The following is a 16,540-nucleotide window of genomic DNA, read 5'->3' as shown; positions in this document are numbered from 1 at the left end:
GAGATGCCGATGATTAAGCAGATTCTGACCAATGCCGTTCATGAAGGCGATGATAGCAAATCCACTCCACTTACACATTGAGTGCGTGGGCGAGATCTACCCCGGATTGTTTAATATAATACAGCTTCAACTCGTCCAAGCTTAACCATGCCATCAAATCATCCTCATCTCAACCTCTCTCCTACCATTCACACTCTATTCCCCCCTTAAACCTCATCCTCATCCTCACAATGTCATCTCAAGGCATCCGCATCGCCATCGACCGTGGTGGCACATTCACAGATGCATGGGCCGAAGTCCCCGGTCGACAAGAGCACATCGTCTTCAAGATCCTCTCAGTATGTCCTGATGAGTACGATGACGCTCCCACAGAATGCATCAGACAGATTCTGGAGACTGCCCTAGACACCACAATACCCAAAGGCTCATTACTAGACCTTGAGCCGATTGAGTCTATTCGTATGGGAACTACAGTCGCTACCAATGCTCTCCTTGAAAGAAAGGGTGACCGTGTGGCGTTCCTTGCGACAAAGGGTTTCCGAGATGTTCTTCTCATCGGAAACCAGGCTAGACCAGATCTTTTTGATCTTTCGGTTCGTCGCTTGAAGCAACTTTACGAGACTGTCGTGGAGATTGATGAACGAGTCACTATCGAGGGCGCAAGCGAAGCTCCATCAGATGGCCCAATTGACGTTTCCTCAGATCCAGCGCTCGTCGTTGGCCAAACAGGAGAAGTCGTCAGGATCATGAAGAAACCAGATCTTGATGCTGTCCGCGCCGATCTTGAAGAACTCAAAGCTCAAGGATTCAAGAACCTCGCTATCGGCCTCATGCACTCATACACATACCCCGACCACGAGTTACAGGTCACAAAGCTCGCTGAAGAAATGGGCTTCAAGGTCTCCGCTTCTTCCGTCCGCCAGTCCATGGCCAAATACGTGCCGCGAAGTCAATCGGCCGTTGCAGACGCTTACCTTACACCAATGACTTTTGCCTATTTAGACGGCTTCCGCAAGAACTTCAAGGGCCAGTTGGAGGATGAGAGTGCAAACAAGCTCCTCATCTGCCAGTCTGATGGTGGGCTGACAAGCTGGTCCAAGTTCACTGGCTTGAGGGGTGTTCTAAGTGGCCCTGCTGGAGGTGTTGTCGGTCTATCGAGGACATGTTACGACGATGCTGATGGCACTCCTGTGTTGGGCTTCGATATGGGCGGTACCAGTACAGACGTCGCGAGATACTCCGGTGCTCTGGAACATATCTTTGAGAACACTCTGGCCGAAGTGACCATCCAGACTCCCCAACTCGACATCAACACAGTCGCTGCAGGCGGTGGCTCAATCCTATCCTGGGAGAACGGGCTTCTAAAGGTCGGTCCCAGCAGCGCTGGTGCCAATCCAGGTCCTGCATGTTACGGTCGGGGCGGTCCCTTGACTGTCACAGACGCCAATTTCCTCCTCGGCCGAATTATCCCCGACTTCTTCCCTCGCCGACTCGATCGCGATGTGGTCAGAGAGAAGTTCGCTGCCCTCACAGATATCGTAAACAAGGAAAAAGAGGGCGGCGAGCCATTCACACCTGAGACTCTGGCACTGGGTTTCCTTGCCATTGCGAATGCGACAATGACGCGACCCATTCGAACACTGAGTGAAGGCCGTGGGTACGGTGCTTCAAGCCACAACCTGGGCTCTTTCGGCGGTGCTGGTGGTCAACACGCTGTCTTCATCGCTCGAGATCTCGGTATCAAGCGAGCCATCATCCCTTGCTACTCCAGTATCTTATCCGCTTACGGAATGGCTCTCGCCGATGTTGTTGTCGAGAACCAAGAACCCTCCGCCATCACTTTCTCCGAAGAAGTCGTCCCCGAGATCAAAGCCCGTCTTGAGTCTCTCTCTTCCAAGGGTGCCCAGGGTCTTGAGTCTCAAGGTTTCGATTCGAAGACTACTGAGCATGAGTACTTCCTCAACATGCGCTACCAGGGAAGCGATACCTCCCTCATGATTCCTGTATCAGAGAACGTCGGCGAGGCAGGCGTCGCTTTTACTGCCAGACATACCCAAGAGTTCGGCTTCTCTCAATCGCGCAACATTCTCATCGACGACGTGAGAGTTCGAAGCGTAGGAAAGTCTCGCGTTCTCAACATCTCCAGTCCCTTCGAAGAGCTCAAGAAGTACCAATCCGATGGTCTAACTCCCGTTCCAACACCGATCTTCTCTCGAAAGATCTTCTTTGAGAATCACGGCTGGACCGAAACTCCGGTTTATGAGCTCAGGTCCATGTCTCCTGGTGTTCACATCACCGGTCCTGCGATGATCATCGACAAGACCCAGACTATTGTTGTTGATCATCTCAGCAAGGGTGTTATCCTTCCCGAGCATGTCATTCTTGAGGTCGACAAGGCTGAGAAGCAGAATGTTGCGACTGAAACTGTGGATCCTGTTACACTGAGTGTTTTCGGACATCGTTTCATGACTGTTGCTGAACAGATGGGTCATACCATGGAGAAGACCTCTATCTCTGTTAACATCAAGGAGAGACTGGATTACTCATGTGCCATCTTTTCCGCTGATGGTGGTCTTGTCGCCAACGCCCCTCACGTTCCCAGTCACCTCGGTTCCATGAGCACAGCCATCGCATACCAAGCTCAACGATACAAGGCTGGTGAATTGAAGCCCGGCGATGTCATCATTAGCAACCATCCTCAAGCTGGCGGTACCCACCTCCCCGACATCACCACTATCACACCCGTGTTTGATGATGAAGAGAATCCCAAGGAGATCATCTTCTTCGTAGCCAACCGTGGTCATCATGCAGACATTGGCGGTATCGTTCCTGGCTCCATGCCTCCCAACTCCACTGAACTATGGCAAGAAGGTGCTGCTATTGAGTCGTTCAAGATGATCGACGAAGGTGTCTTTGATGAAGCCGGTCTCATCAAGCATCTCTACGACGAACCCGCTTCGTATCCCGGCTGCAGCGGTACTCGCACTCTTACGGAGAACATCGCTGATCTCAAGGCTGCTGTCGCTTCTAACCAGAAGGGTATTGAGTTGATCAGAGCTCTTATCAAGGAGTTTACCTGGCCTGTTGTTCAGCTGTACATGCACGCTATTCAGGACAACGCTGCTCAGTCTGTGCGGGATCTTCTTAAGCAGTTTGCCGCAAAGCATGAGGGCGGTGTTCTCGAGGCGACAGAGTATAATGACGATGGTATCCCGTTCAAGCTCAAGGTGACCATCGACAAAGAGACTGGCGATGCTGTTTTCGACTTTACTGGAACTGGGCCTGAACACTCTGGTAATCTCAACGCACCTCCAACATGTTCATACTCCGTCATCATGGTAAGTTTCCCCCCGACAAGTCCTAATCCTTGCTAACCTTCAACAGTACTGCCTCCGCTCCATGATCTCCAAAGGTGACATCCCCCTCAACCAAGGCTGCCTCAAGCCTATCAAAGTAATCTGTCCCCAAAACACCATCCTCTCCCCCTCCCCTACCGCCGCCACCGTCGGCTGCACAACCGAAACATCCCAAAAGATCGCCGATCTCGTCCTCCGCGCCTTTAACGCCGCAGCCGCCTCCCAAGGAACCATGAACAACCTCAGCTTCGGCTGTGGTGGTACAGATCCCGTTACCGGTGAAGTTACAAAGGGTTTCGGATACTATGAGACCATATGTGGAGGTGCAGGTGCTGGGCTTGGTTGGCATGGTGCTAGTGCTGTTCATACGCACATGACGAATACGAGGATTACGGATCCGGAGATTTTGGAGAAGAGATATCCTGTTATTCTGCATGAGTTCTCTATTAGGAAGGGCAGTGGAGGTGATGGAAAGTGGAGGGGTGGTGATGGTTGTGTTCGAGAGATGGAGTTCCGTATGCCTCTTCAGGTATCTGTTCTTACGGATCGAAGAGTCACTGCGCCTTATGGTCTTGAAGGTGGTGAGGAGGGACAGAGGGGGCAGAATATTTGGGTGAGGAAAGACCCAGTTACTGGTGCGATGAGACAGGTTTCATTGGGACCAAGAAAGACGTCGCATTTTGCAAAGGGAGATCGGATTATTATCTTGACGCCAGGTGGCGGAGGCTATGGATCGGCTTTGGAGATGAAGGATGAAGTTGATGTGCCCGAAAGGGATTCGAGATCGCTTTTGACGAATGGTAGTTTGGGAGTGAGGCATAGTATTGCTACTGGAAACTAGGTAGTTGCTTTGTAGAACTGGAGTTAGCAATTGTATTTAACCATGCTGTACTGTTGTATTGGGTTGAACTTGAACCATCACGGGCTACTCGTTAACTTTTAGACTTCTATCTCATATCACTCCAAGAATCGATCTTGCAAGTCCGAATGTAAAGATGAGAAATGCTTGTACAATCCGTTCTAACTCCTAATATACACACCTTGATCAGGGTAGGATAACTGTTCATCTCCCTAAACCCAGGCAATCTTCATCAGTCCCCGAGTCTAACTCTCTCTTTTCTACACCACCTCTTCTTAGAACTTGTGAATCTTGCCTTTCTCAATACCCAGCTCCCCCAAAACACCACTTCCCCTCTTTCCAACAAGCGCCTCCTCCATAGCCGGCGGTCCACAAACAAAAACCTTCTCCGTCCCCTTTGGCACAACCTCCTCCAAAAACTCCCTATCAAGCCTTCCCTTCCTCATAACCGATCCCTCCTTCGGTCTACTAACCGTATACTTTACACTAAACCTCTCCGGGAACTCTTTCGCAAACCCATCAAGCTCCTTCTTCAATAGAACGTCTTCGTCTGTGTTGGCGCCAAACACAAGCGTCATGCGAGTTTTATCCTCTGGGTTACGCAGGATGCCTTGTGCGAGTTGATAGACCGGTGTTATGCCGCACCCGCCGGCGATGAGGGTTATGTGGGAGAAGGTGTTGGGCTTCCATCTGTAGCCGGGGAGGGTTGTGAGGATGAAGAGTTGGTCGCCTGGTTTGAGGGAGTGAAGGTAGCCGCTTCCTTTGCCGTTGGGATACTTCTTGACCATGAGTTCCACATAGCCGGGTTCATCTGCGCAAGTTAGTAATCGCTTCGAGTTTGTAGTTGGATGACTTACCAGAGGGTGAGATTGGAGAATAAGGTCTCGGCGTAGGAAGCCAAGACCCCTCAGGCCATGTGAACGTCAACAGAGCAGCTATACTCAGTCAGCAGTGGTCTATATACCTTGCACAGTAAGCTCACAAGTCAAGGGAAGTCCAGAAATAGCAGTGTCTGTGGGTAGCTTGAACCTCAACCTCTTGGTGTCATGCGTCTCGTCCTCCGAACTATGCAACGGCAATTTAACCGACGCAAAACCTCCCTTGAAAATCTTCTGCGCTTCACGAGATTCCGCCGAAGCTGTTCCAAACAGCATTTTCGAACAGACTGCAACGCCAACTGCTCCGACCGTAAGTCCTGCAATGAGTGGTGCAGGTCGAGTTCGAAGGGGTAAGCGCAGTGCCATTGTATAAGACGGTTCTCGAATTAATTTGAGTAAAACAAGCGATTAGTTTGAAGGTGAACAAATTAATTGATTGGATTGTATTACAACAAAGCTAATGTGTTTGCGTGACGTGTTTTGCCCTTTTATACTCGGTTATCTTACAACGGTCTTACGGTCTTCTATACGGACATTCGTAGTTGTCCGGCGCGCGGTATGGCGTGAGACGGTCCCGAACTCCATGAAACGGCGCCGAAGACATGAACCGGGTCCGGAATCTTTAACGGTCTTTTACCGTGAACACGCGTTTCATAAATTATCCGTTGTCAAATGCATGGTATTCTGATCCTTCATGTCGATCATCTCGCGGTTCCGGCCTCCGATGTTCTCAACCCGGTAACTCGTCTAGTAGCGATTCGCATCCTTGTTCAACGTTCTATATCACTCAAATAATACACATAATACAAAGTCTTTTCAGATCAGACAAAATGTAACTTTTCATCCATCTCCCTCGCAACTTGTATCGACTTTGCTAAAACATCCTTCTCCCCGTTTGTCAAGGCACTCGCTTTTGTACCAACCATGCAACTCATGTCTTTCTTGCTTCCACCTTTGTGCCACTTCTGATCAATCATCCAATGCGTTGGTACTTCGAATTCTGTTTGGTTGACGGCTTTGTTCTTAAGTAAACCGCCGTTGTACCAGAGGAGTCTGTCGTTTTGGTCAACGTGTGCGATGACGAAGCTGCAGACGCGGACTTCTTGGTCGCGTTTGTTGTCCTCTTGTTTCTTCTCTTCTTCTGCCTTTTTTGCGGCGTCGAGTTCTGCTTTCGTGGGACCTAACCATCCGACGATACCGCCGTAATGAGGTGAGAAAGCGTACTTGGATCCTGTGGCTTCGAAACCAATCCACCAACTCTCTTTATCGCCATACGTGATCTTGTACGTAACCTCATTCCGCACCCGCTCCGAATTCTGCCATCCAATATGAAGAAGACCAAGCAGAACATCAAGTCTAGACTTGTCAACCACAACAATACCAGAATCTCCCTCTTCAGAGTATCGTTCTGTCCAAACAAGCGACTTTTCCGTCTCCGGACTGGGATGTTTAATCTGGTCATGCCACCAATCCTGACGATCCGCGAACCCATTCTTCCAGAGCAATCTGTCATGGAAGAGTAGTACACCAGTTTCTTTAAACCGATCTTGCCGAAGGAGATGTCGAGGATCTTGAAAGAACACAGCGTCTGCATCGAGAAGAATGACCTGCTCAAAGCGACTCGCCAATGCAGCGAACGGTTTTATCGCCCAGCCTCCATCAGCGAGTTTCAATGTGCTGTCGTCGAAAACAGTAAGAACATCGAGCATTTCGATCTTGACTCCATTGGCAGCTTGTTGTATCTTCTTTCGGCCAGCGGCGGATAAATCATCGTCTCCGGCGTATACAACTTGGATTGGGAGGGTAGTCTTGTGGACGCGCGTCAAGGCTGCGATGAGATGGCATGCGAATCGGAGTGTTTTTTCGCCCGTGGGGATAACAATTCCAGCTGGTGCTTTATCGGACTTTAGACTTGTACTGTTGTATGAAAGACCAAGACGATCGTAGACATCGACGAGAGGCGGCGAAACACCCTGTTTCGAATTTAGCCAAGGAAACTGCTTTTCCAAAATTTGTCCAACAAGTTCCGCTGTCTCGTGACTGTCGTCTCGCCCTTCCAGTTCCTCAATCCAAGATCGCAACAATGCCGTTCGTTGTCCAAGTTCTCCAAAAATCGCTTTCGGTTCGTCTTTTAAAGGATAATCGAGAAAACATCGTGCGCCAAGCCTTATCGATTCAAAATTGCGCGAATTCGAACTCGATTTCGAAGTGCTCTGGAAATTATTCGGTGTGTAAAAAGAAACATCGCGATAGTGATAAAAAACGACGACAAAGAGCCATATCGACGCAATAGCTGCTGTGATTTGTATCGACTTTGCGCTCAGACGCAGTGACGGCATTGTAAGCATTGTGAAGAAATGAAGAGCAACATTGCAGCAAAAGAAAAGAGCAAGAAATGTTGATTTATCTTAGGTTTGTTTCCACATCACCTTGGAATCACATTCTCTAGCGCTTATTGATTTCAAGGGATCAGAGACATGGATTTTCCATTTTCAGCTGCATGGACCCATACAAGCCGCTAATCAAGGTACTGATGGGCAAAAATAGCGGATGCACGGCAAAGGCTTGAACTATGGCGCCGCCCACGTTCCGAGCATGCGTAAGTCTTGGCTGCGACGCGTGTGCGTGCGTTTAGATAGCGATTAGATTAGAGAGGTATCGGCAGTTGAACATCATCAATGCCATGATCTTTGATGACGATATATTGAACCATCCTGTAGGAAGGACTCACTATTCGATTCAATGGCTGTATGTCGTCATTTGGTGGGTGATCTTCCTCTAAGCCATTTCGTATTTGAAGCATCACAATCCTTCAGGATGAACTCCATTCCTGAAGTGACTGAAACCCAGTGCGAGATCCATGGCCTCGCAATTGATGCGACAGAGAACAGAACCGAATCTGTATTCACTTGCGTCACTGAGGCTCTTCAACAAGGGAACTGCGGTGCCTGGATGTTTGCAGGGCAGGGATGTTTGTCGCCTAGTCGCGCAATGCGCCACATTAACGTGAATGCTATCCATTTCTGAGGCAATCACACCTAAGGTAGGCCATAGGGCTGAATGTTTGATGAAATCCGCTCTCTTCGCTTAATCAAGATCGCTACGTGTATTGCTATGCTTTTCCCTGTATAACGCCCGGAGTTGAGCCTCAAATTGACTCCTCAGCCAAGCCTGGGCGCAAACAACCCCGCCCCGCCATCCTCATCTGAAGCTCACTTCACTTCATCATAGCATCCACATCTCATCAACAACCTCACTTCACAGCTCCTCCGAACTTACGCACAATGTCCAAAGATCTCGATAAGTCCCTGCTTGATCGCCTAAACGCCCTTAGAGGTAACAGCGCAGGCCAGGATAAACCAATATCAACAGAGTACATCATCCACAACTTCAGTAAGGTCTATCAGCTAATGTCATTTTAGGATCAAAGTTGATCTCATTGAGCGCAAAAGGGCGCCTACTCGAGATGACACACTAGCCGCTCGTCTCAAGTCTCTACGAGATCGTGGCGATGAATCTTCACCTGCACCAGCACAGAAACCCCAAGAACCATCAAAGCCAACACGCCAGCCAGAAAGTACACCACGGAAGGACTCTCCCAAATTTGAAGATGAAGAAGATGATTCCATCTTCCAGACAGACGACCAAACCCTGGAGGAACTGTTAAGCGATGTACAACCAGAGGAGGGATTTCAGCCCGAACCAGACGACGCACAAGTCAAAGCACTTCTCGAACAACTCGCAGACTCAATACCAAAAGATACAAAAGACGACAAAGATAGAAATGACGATGACTCAGACGATTCAGATGGTGAAACTATGAACAAAGATGTCGATGAAGTCATCGCCCGCTTCCGCGACGAAGCAGAAGTCGAAGCAGCCCTCGCAAAGACCAAAACACCCGACCGAGAGTCTGAATCCGAACCTGAACAAACTACTTCCAAGACAGAAGATATCGCTCTTCCAGATGTGCCTTCAGACCTCGTCGACATTCCTTCTTCAAAGCGCGCTGGCAGCGCGGATATAGATGACATAACCGCCCGTCTCGCCGCTCTACGCGCACCATCTCCCGATGAGGATTCTCTCGCTCTTCCGTCGGTACCTACGTCTAAACCATCCGGCCAGCCGGTAAACCGTTTAACTTCGCGGACCAACTACACCGACGACGACGTGGAAAGCTGGTGCACCGTTTGTTTAGAAGATGCGACGCTTCGTTGTCCAGGGTGCGACGATGACGTCTACTGTACACGATGTTGGTACGAGATGCACCGAGGACCACAAGCTGGCTTCGACGAGAGGAGTCACAAGGCTGTGCAATTCACCAAGGATAAGAAGACGGAGAAGAAAGAGAAGAAGAAGGTAGCGCTGGGAGCATAAACGATTTCAATTTCAAGCTAGACCTCACTACCATTTGCCGTTCCTTGCGTGTTAAAAACAGATACCCAAATATTGCGAAACTAAACTCCGAGCCACCACCTTGTTGCCATGCCAAATCAAAGATGCCTGCATCAATCTGAACTAACTTGTACTATTTTATACGTGAACTTCAAGCAGCGGATTGTGAGCCGTTGCCGTTGTTGGCAGACTCGTTTCCTGAGCTGCTGGGCTTTCCTCGTACATCCTGCCATGTCGCGCCGAATCGGCGGCCAGTTGATGCGAGGAGACTTTCTTCCTCGTCGGCCTCGGCTTCTTCGTCGATCTGGGAAAGGTTGAGCTTGGGGGTGCGGAAGAGAGATGTGACGAAGACGATGAGGAAAACACCGAGGAAGGCGAATTGGGCCCAGAAGTCAATGAGACCGAAGAAGGGCCATGTGATGGTGATGCGGTTGAGGAACGTCGACATGACTGATGGTGTGCAGACATCCTTAGCGTGCTTATATTTGAGCGCTTCGGAGCAAGCATGAATCATGTCCTTGTGGTTTCTGCAGTCTGGCTGATCTCCAGGATGTTTGGGCTCGTTGGCGCAGAATGTTTGGGTGCCGTAGGTCGAATACTGAGGAGCAACCAACATAGCGATACCGTAGTTGGTGGCCAAGATTATCAGACCCAACATGACAGTCGCAATGAGAAGGGCCTGTGGAGCTGTTCGACCCTTGCGGATCTGGAAGATGCGAACCCAGAGGAAGCGAATTCCCACGGTGGCAATACCAGAGATGGAGCTGCTGAAGAAGAAAAGAACCAGAAGAGCCATGAGAATGTAGTCGACGGGGAAAGCCTTGGCCGACTTGACGAAGATGAAGTTCATGGGCTGGAAGACATGGATCTGACCAAGGATGTAACCGCACTTTTGCTTGCAGACCGAGTTCTTGGCCTTGTCAATGCCAGTGATGAGCATCGATACGAAGATGACGAGAGACAGAAGGAGGAGAAAGATTCCACCAAGGAGCTTGATAGGGCGGAAGACAGCGCAGACCTTGAGCCAAGCCTGGTAAATCCTGCTACGGCCTTCACCCTGAGCTTCGGCGGCGAGTCTCTCGCGTCTGACAAGAGTTTGTTCCTCTCTGACAAGAGCATCGAGTTCACGCTGATCCTTTCGAGACATGCCCTCTTGTCGACCGGCATTGCGCATCTCGATCTGTCGCTGGCGTTCGCGGTTCTGTTCAAGCTGAGAAGCAGTTGTCTGATGGAGCTGAGGAGCCGAGATTGAAGGTGCCGCCTTGATGAACGAGATGGGAAGGAGGGCAAGGCCAGCGCCGGTGTATACAACGTAGAGCAGTGTGCCGAGGGTGAGCAGAAGACCCAGTGCAAAGGTCAGTGCCTTTTCGCCATGGTTTTGAGCAACGAGTTTCTTGAAGTAGTCGAGATCCCAATGAGACTGTGAGCTGTCGCCGGCGGCAGGGACGAAGAAACCGAGTAAGAACAGAACGACAACGAATGCGACGAAGAAGAGTGTGTACTTGGCAGCGGCCAAGAAACGGCTGCTCAAGGTTCGGCCCTCCTCCTCAACCTCGATCTCATCATATTCCTCGTGCCAGAAGTAGGCGAAAGGAATAACGATCAAACAGAGGAGAGCATCGAAGCTGTACAAGCTGTAGTAAACGACCTTGAGGGTGTAGAGGATACTGTCGATGCGTTCGGGAGTAGCCCAGTCTTTCTTCGCGCCAAGTGTTGCAGAGGCAGTCGCGGAGACGAGAGCAATATCGACAGGGAGTAGTAGGACTGTAGCGAGTAGAGAAGTCAAGCTGATAATGGCGACAATGCTAACGACTGCGGAACGTTCGCGGGGTGTTTGCCATGTAAATGTTGTGATGATTGCTGCTGCGAAACAGAGGACGACAGCGACAGCATAAGCGACCCAGATCAAACTGGTCTGGACGAGGCCTGCGTGAGCCATTTTGGATTATATTGAAAGACCGTTGTTGTAAATGATGATCAACAAGCAAGTCGAAGTGAGTCCGCTAGACCAGGTCGCGACGTGGCTTGGGGTTGTTTTGAGGCTGGTCTTTAATATAGCAGATCTCGGGGAATTTAAAGGGAGATCAATCGATCCCTAGCCCAGGATGACGTCGCTAACGAGTCGATCTGTGTAGCAACGTGATAAACTTCGATCAATCAGAGAAAGGGAAGTTTCGTAGAAAAACAAGATTCACTGGCTTCAATCAGAAATGGTCAAGCTCGAGCTTGAAGCTGCCGATGTTTTCGTGACGCAATGTATACGCTAGCGTTTGTGCTAAGTGGAGATGCTCTGCCTCACCCCTGGAATTTCCACTAACCGTTATCGATTGGCCGGGGTGATCCGGAAGACGGAGGTCAATTATCCGTTGGAGCTTTGAGCTCTACTCTTTTGGGCCAAACATTCAATAAAGCAACATCGCGAACGACTTGAACGAGCCCAACAAAGCAACCAATTTCTCGGTTACTAAAGAATGGTCTCGCTGAAATGCAGGCCTACACCGAGCTTGCGGCTCCCTCAGCCGTCACACACTCCTTGACTGTTTCTCTTACTTCAGTTACAGCTACCAATCTCGTTGTCGCAAAGGGTTCACTACTCCAAATCTTTACAACAAAGGCCATCTCCGCCGAATTCGATCCCGAGAACCAACCTGCCCAGACCACAAAACCTGAAGCCGAATTTGATCACCGCGCGAACGACGATGATGGTCTCGAGTCTTCTTTTCTTGGCGGCGAGTCAATGCTTGTTCGAACCGATCGCACGAACCTCACGAAGCTAGTCCTTGTCACGGAGCTTCCACTATCCGGTACCGTGACGGGTTTGGCCAAGGTCAAGACGAAGCATTCAAAATGTGGAGGTGAAGCTCTCTTGATAGCCTACAAAGCCGCCAAATTATGTATGGCAGTATGGGATCCCGAGAAGAGCACCCTAGAGACCATCTCCATCCACTATTATGAGAAAGAAGAGCTACACGGCGCGCCTTGGGAGGTTTCTTTCGACGAATATACCAATTACCTCGAAGCCGATCCCGGTAGTCGATGCGCCGCCTTCCAATTCGGCTCGCGCAACCTTGCCATCTTACCATTCAGGCAAGCGGAAGAAGACTTGGAGATGGATGATTGGGATGAGGATCTTGATGGGCCGCGACCCGTCAAGGAGTCTACTACAGCCGCCAATGGAGATAGCGACACATTAGAACCAGCGTATACACCATCTTTTGTCCTCCGTCTTCCGCTCCTTGACCCCAGTCTGCTTCATCCCGTGCACTTCGCTTTCCTGCATGAGTATAGAGAACCGACTTTTGGTATTCTGTCATCTAGCCAAGAGCGAGCGCATTCTCTGGGTCAGAAAGATCACCTTACATACAAGGTCTTTACCTTAGATTTGCAGCAGCGAGCTTCGACGACTATTCTTTCGGTTACCGATCTCCCTCGAGATTTGTTCAAGATTATTCCGTTGCCTGCGCCTGTTGGCGGTGCGTTGTTGATTGGAGAAAATGAGCTGATTCATGTTGATCAGTCTGGCAAGTCCAACGGTGTGGCGGTGAACTCAATGGCTAGACAGATTACCTCGTTCAGCTTGACAGATCAGGCAGATCTTAACATACGACTGGAGCATTGTGTCATCGAGACACTGTCCATTGAGAATGGCGAACTTTTGCTCGTTCTCAATGATGGTCGCATTGGAATAGTTTCGTTCCAGATTGATGGCAGGACTGTCTCTGGTCTTACCGTCAGGATGGTCGCAGATGACAACGGAGGCAACCTAATCAAGAGCCGCGCATCAACAGCGTCGAAACTTGGCAAGAATGCGTACTTTGTGGGCAGTGAACTTGGTGATTCTGTTGTATTGGGCTGGACGAGAAAGCTGGGACAAGAGAAGAGACGAAAACCTCGGCTTATCGATACGGAAATCGGTCTGGAAATGGATGATCTGGATCTCGAGGATGAAGACGATGAGGACGACGATCTTTACGGCACCGAATCTGCAGCCGCCAAACCAGCTCAGGCTCTCAATGGTGGAGGTAAAGCGGGCGAATTGAGCTTCCGCATTCACGATACCCTGCTCAGCATCGCCCCGATCAAGGACTTGACACCTGGCAAGATATCGTTCCATCCTGATAGTGAAGAGGCAACTCTTTCACAAGGCGTCGTTTCGGATCTTCATCTTGCCTGCGTCGTCGGACGTGGAAAAGCCGGTTCACTGGCTATTCTCAATCGCAACATCCAGCCCAAGATCATCGGCAGGTTCGAGTTCCCAGAGGCAAGGGGTTTCTGGACCATGTCCGTCAAGAAGCCAATGCCAAAGGCTCTGGGTGGAAATGTCGGCGTAGGTAACGAGTATGAGACATTTGGACAGCACGACAAGTACATGATAGTCGCTAAGGTCGATCTTGATGGTTATGAGACATCAGATGTGTATGCGCTTACCGGCGCAGGCTTCGAGACTCTCAAGGACACTGAGTTTGACCCTGCAGCTGGATTCACTGTTGAAGCTGGAACGATGGGCAAGCAGATGAGGATCATCCAAGTCCTCAAGTCTGAGGTTCGATCCTACGATGGAGGTGAGTCGCTTGCTTGGATTACATTCGCACATACTGACAAGTCTAGATCTCGGCCTCACTCAGATCTTGCCGATGCTCGATGAAGAAACCGGTGCCGAACCTCGAGTCACCAGCGCCAGCATTGCCGATCCTTACCTCCTACTCATCCGCGACGACAGCAGTCTTATGTTGGCACAGATCGATAGCAACAATGAGCTTGAGGAAGTGGAAAAGATGGATGCTACTCTGCAAAATACCAAGTGGCACTCTGGATGTCTGTATGCGGATACAAAGGGTGCTTTCCAACCGAATGCCAGCGACAAGGGTGTAGAGACTGAGAAGCTCATGATGTTCTTACTCAGCTCAACGGGTGCACTACATGTAAGTGCCAGTCTTCCTCCTTGGAGATCACCTACTGACTGAACAGGTTTACGCGCTTCCCGACCTCTCCAAGCCCGTCTATGTTGCTGAAGGTCTCTGTTACGTCCCTCCTCACCTTTCAGCAGACTACACACTACGACGTGGTCTAGCAAAAGAGAACCTCCGCGAGATCCTTGTCGCTGACCTTGGCGATACCACATCTCAATCTCCATACCTCATCGTGAGTTCTTCTTCACCCTTGCTGAGATTTTCTAACATGACCAGCTCCGCAACCAAACCGACGACCTCACAATCTACGAACCTCTTCGCCATACAAGAGAAGGCGGCGAAACCAGTCTCTCCGCCACCCTCACCTTCAAAAAGACTTCCAACACAACATTAGCCACAATCCCCGTCGAGACAGAACAAGACGAAGTCGAACAACCACGCTTCGTCCCTCTCCGACCATGTGCAAACATCAACGGCTACAGCACCGTCTTCCTTCCCGGGCCTTCACCAAGCTTCGTCATAAAGTCTAGCAAGAGTATCCCCCGCGTCATCGGTCTTCAAGGCCTCGGTGTCCGCGGTATGAGCACATTCCATACCGAAGGGTGTGATCGCGGCTTCATCTACGCAGACGACGAAGGCATCGCGCGTGTTACTCAGCTCCCGCCGGATACCAACTTCACCGAGCTCGGTATCTCAGTCAAGAAAGTTCCACTGGGCGCTGATGTTCGCGGTATTGCGTATCATCCACCAACAGGTGCTTACATCGCCGGTTGTATGATAAGCGAACCCTTCGAACTCCCCAGAGACGATGACTATCACAAAGAATGGACCAAGGAAACACTTACTTTCCCACCAACCATGCCCCGCGGTGTTCTCAAGCTCATCAGCCCGGTTAGTTGGACCGTCGTCCACGAAGTCGAGCTTGAGTCGTGCGAATCTATCGAGTGCATGAAAACACTACACCTCGAGGTCTCAGAAGACACAAAAGAGCGTCGCTTCCTCGTCACAGTCGGCACAGCCGTCTCAAAGGGTGAAGACCTCCCCATCCGCGGCCGCGTCCACGTCTTCGACATCGTAACCGTTATCCCCGAGCCCGGCAGACCCGAAACCAACAAACGTCTCAAGGCCATCGCGCGCGAAGACATTCCTCGCGGCGGCGTAACAGCCATATCAGAGATCGGAACCCAAGGCCTCATGCTCGTCGCGCAAGGGCAAAAATGCATGGTACGCGGTCTTAAAGAAGACGGATCCCTTTTACCTGTAGCGTTCCTCGACATGAGCTGTCACGTATCTACTGCGAGAGAACTGCCGCGTACGGGGCTGTGTCTTATGGCTGATGCGTTCAAGGGGGTTTGGTTTGCGGGATATACTGAGGAGCCGTATACTTTCAAGGTCTTGGGTAAGAGCCATGGCCGGTTACCCGTTTTGGTGGCGGATTTTCTTCCGGATGGTGAAGATCTGGCTATTGTTGCTGCGGATGCGGATGGTGATTTACATATTCTCGACTTTAATCCCGAGCGTGAGTTCTCCTCTACGCTAACTCTTATAATATAATACTAACAAACTACAGATCCTAAATCTCTTCAGGGCCATCTCCTCCTCCATCGAACCTCATTCTCTGTATCCCCCAATCCCCCCTCAACAACACTCCTCCTCCCGCGTACCCTACCACCCTCTCACCCACCTCCCCAAGACCCTCCACACATCCTCCTCCTCGCCTCTTCATCCGGCCACTTATCAACACTCATCCCCCTCCCCGAAACAACATACCGTCGTCTCCTCTCCGTAACAAATCAACTCCTCCCCGCACTCACACCGCACGGCGGATTGAACGCCAAAGCGCATAGATTACCCGATGGTATACGACCTGTTGGCGTAGAGGCAGCTGGTGGGAGAGCGATTGTTGACGGTGCTGTTTTGGCGAGGTGGGCTGAGCTTAGTGCTGCGAAGAGGGCGGAGATTGCGGGTAAGGGAGGATATGATGGTGTTGGGGAGTTGAGGGAGGAGCTTGAGGGTGTTTTGGGTTGGAGTGGGGTATCGTATTTCTAGATGTCTTGGACAAGAGTCATAAGTGGTGTTTGTTGATAATGTGGTTTGGGAAGACATGCATAGTATTGCAATGCAATCTTAGTGTTGAATCTT

The 16,540-nt window shown here is 50.4% G+C and overlaps 6 protein-coding genes across 6 annotated transcripts; 3 read left to right on the top strand and 3 right to left on the bottom strand.

Annotated features, from left to right (window-relative positions):
* The first annotated feature begins 75 nt into the window (after window positions 1–75).
* On the top strand, window positions 76–4,343 carry BKA55DRAFT_559826 (Hydantoinase B/oxoprolinase-domain-containing protein). Its single transcript, XM_046192020.1, has 2 exons — window positions 76–3,338; window positions 3,385–4,343. Exons 1-2 carry the CDS (start codon window positions 231–233, stop codon window positions 4,195–4,197), a joined length of 3,921 nt encoding a protein of 1,306 aa, XP_046052693.1. The 5' UTR covers window positions 76–230; the 3' UTR covers window positions 4,198–4,343.
* BKA55DRAFT_608144 (uncharacterized protein) lies at window positions 4,344–5,541 on the bottom strand. Its single transcript, XM_046196617.1, has 3 exons — window positions 5,198–5,541; window positions 5,073–5,150; window positions 4,344–5,026 (listed from the first exon to the last, which is right to left on the bottom strand). The coding sequence occupies exons 1-3, from the start codon at window positions 5,457–5,459 to the stop codon at window positions 4,491–4,493; spliced, it is 876 nt and encodes a 291-aa protein (XP_046052692.1). The 5' UTR covers window positions 5,460–5,541; the 3' UTR covers window positions 4,344–4,490.
* A 1-nt stretch (window position 5,542) lies between these two features.
* BKA55DRAFT_559824 (mannosyltransferase putative-domain-containing protein) lies at window positions 5,543–7,679 on the bottom strand. The gene has a single exon (XM_046192019.1). It carries the CDS (start codon window positions 7,439–7,441, stop codon window positions 5,915–5,917), a length of 1,527 nt encoding a protein of 508 aa, XP_046052691.1. The 5' UTR covers window positions 7,442–7,679; the 3' UTR covers window positions 5,543–5,914.
* A 342-nt stretch (window positions 7,680–8,021) lies between these two features.
* Window positions 8,022–9,492, top strand: BKA55DRAFT_637061 (uncharacterized protein). The gene is made up of 2 exons (XM_046197044.1): window positions 8,022–8,466; window positions 8,516–9,492. Exons 1-2 carry the CDS (start codon window positions 8,378–8,380, stop codon window positions 9,468–9,470), a joined length of 1,044 nt encoding a protein of 347 aa, XP_046052690.1. The 5' UTR covers window positions 8,022–8,377; the 3' UTR covers window positions 9,471–9,492.
* BKA55DRAFT_559821 (uncharacterized protein) lies at window positions 9,493–11,761 on the bottom strand. The gene has a single exon (XM_046192018.1). It carries the CDS (start codon window positions 11,425–11,427, stop codon window positions 9,640–9,642), a length of 1,788 nt encoding a protein of 595 aa, XP_046052689.1. The 5' UTR covers window positions 11,428–11,761; the 3' UTR covers window positions 9,493–9,639.
* A 212-nt stretch (window positions 11,762–11,973) lies between these two features.
* Window positions 11,974–16,447, top strand: BKA55DRAFT_686389 (CPSF A subunit region-domain-containing protein; the record flags this gene model as incomplete). Its single annotated transcript, XM_046198935.1, has 5 exons — window positions 11,974–14,050; window positions 14,097–14,410; window positions 14,457–14,630; window positions 14,675–15,917; window positions 15,969–16,447. The coding sequence occupies 5 exons, from the start codon at window positions 11,974–11,976 to the stop codon at window positions 16,445–16,447; spliced, it is 4,287 nt and encodes a 1,428-aa protein (XP_046052688.1).
* Between the last annotated feature and the right edge of the window lie 93 nt (window positions 16,448–16,540).

Source organism: Fusarium redolens, assembly GCF_020744475.1.
Source record: "Fusarium redolens strain MPI-CAGE-AT-0023 chromosome Unknown BKA55scaffold_4, whole genome shotgun sequence".
Lineage (NCBI taxonomy): Eukaryota > Fungi > Ascomycota > Sordariomycetes > Hypocreales > Nectriaceae > Fusarium > Fusarium redolens.
This window is presented reverse-complemented; position numbering and strand designations above follow the sequence as displayed.

Coding starts and splice junctions, on each gene's coding strand:
- BKA55DRAFT_637061 (XM_046197044.1), top strand. CDS start 8,378: ATGTCCAAAGATCTCGATAAGTCCCTGCTTGATCGCCTAAACGCCCTT. Junction 8,467..8,515: donor GATAAACCAATATCAACAGA/GTACATCATCCA, acceptor ATGTCATTTTAG/GATCAAAGTTGATCTCATTG.
- BKA55DRAFT_559824 (XM_046192019.1), bottom strand. CDS start 7,441: ATGCTTACAATGCCGTCACTGCGTCTGAGCGCAAAGTCGATACAAATC.
- BKA55DRAFT_559821 (XM_046192018.1), bottom strand. CDS start 11,427: ATGGCTCACGCAGGCCTCGTCCAGACCAGTTTGATCTGGGTCGCTTAT.
- BKA55DRAFT_559826 (XM_046192020.1), top strand. CDS start 231: ATGTCATCTCAAGGCATCCGCATCGCCATCGACCGTGGTGGCACATTC. Junction 3,339..3,384: donor GTTCATACTCCGTCATCATG/GTAAGTTTCCCC, acceptor AACCTTCAACAG/TACTGCCTCCGCTCCATGAT.
- BKA55DRAFT_608144 (XM_046196617.1), bottom strand. CDS start 5,459: ATGGCACTGCGCTTACCCCTTCGAACTCGACCTGCACCACTCATTGCA. Junction 5,151..5,197: donor TTCTGGACTTCCCTTGACTT/GTGAGCTTACTG, acceptor GACTGAGTATAG/CTGCTCTGTTGACGTTCACA. Junction 5,027..5,072: donor TTCTCCAATCTCACCCTCTG/GTAAGTCATCCA, acceptor TAACTTGCGCAG/ATGAACCCGGCTATGTGGAA.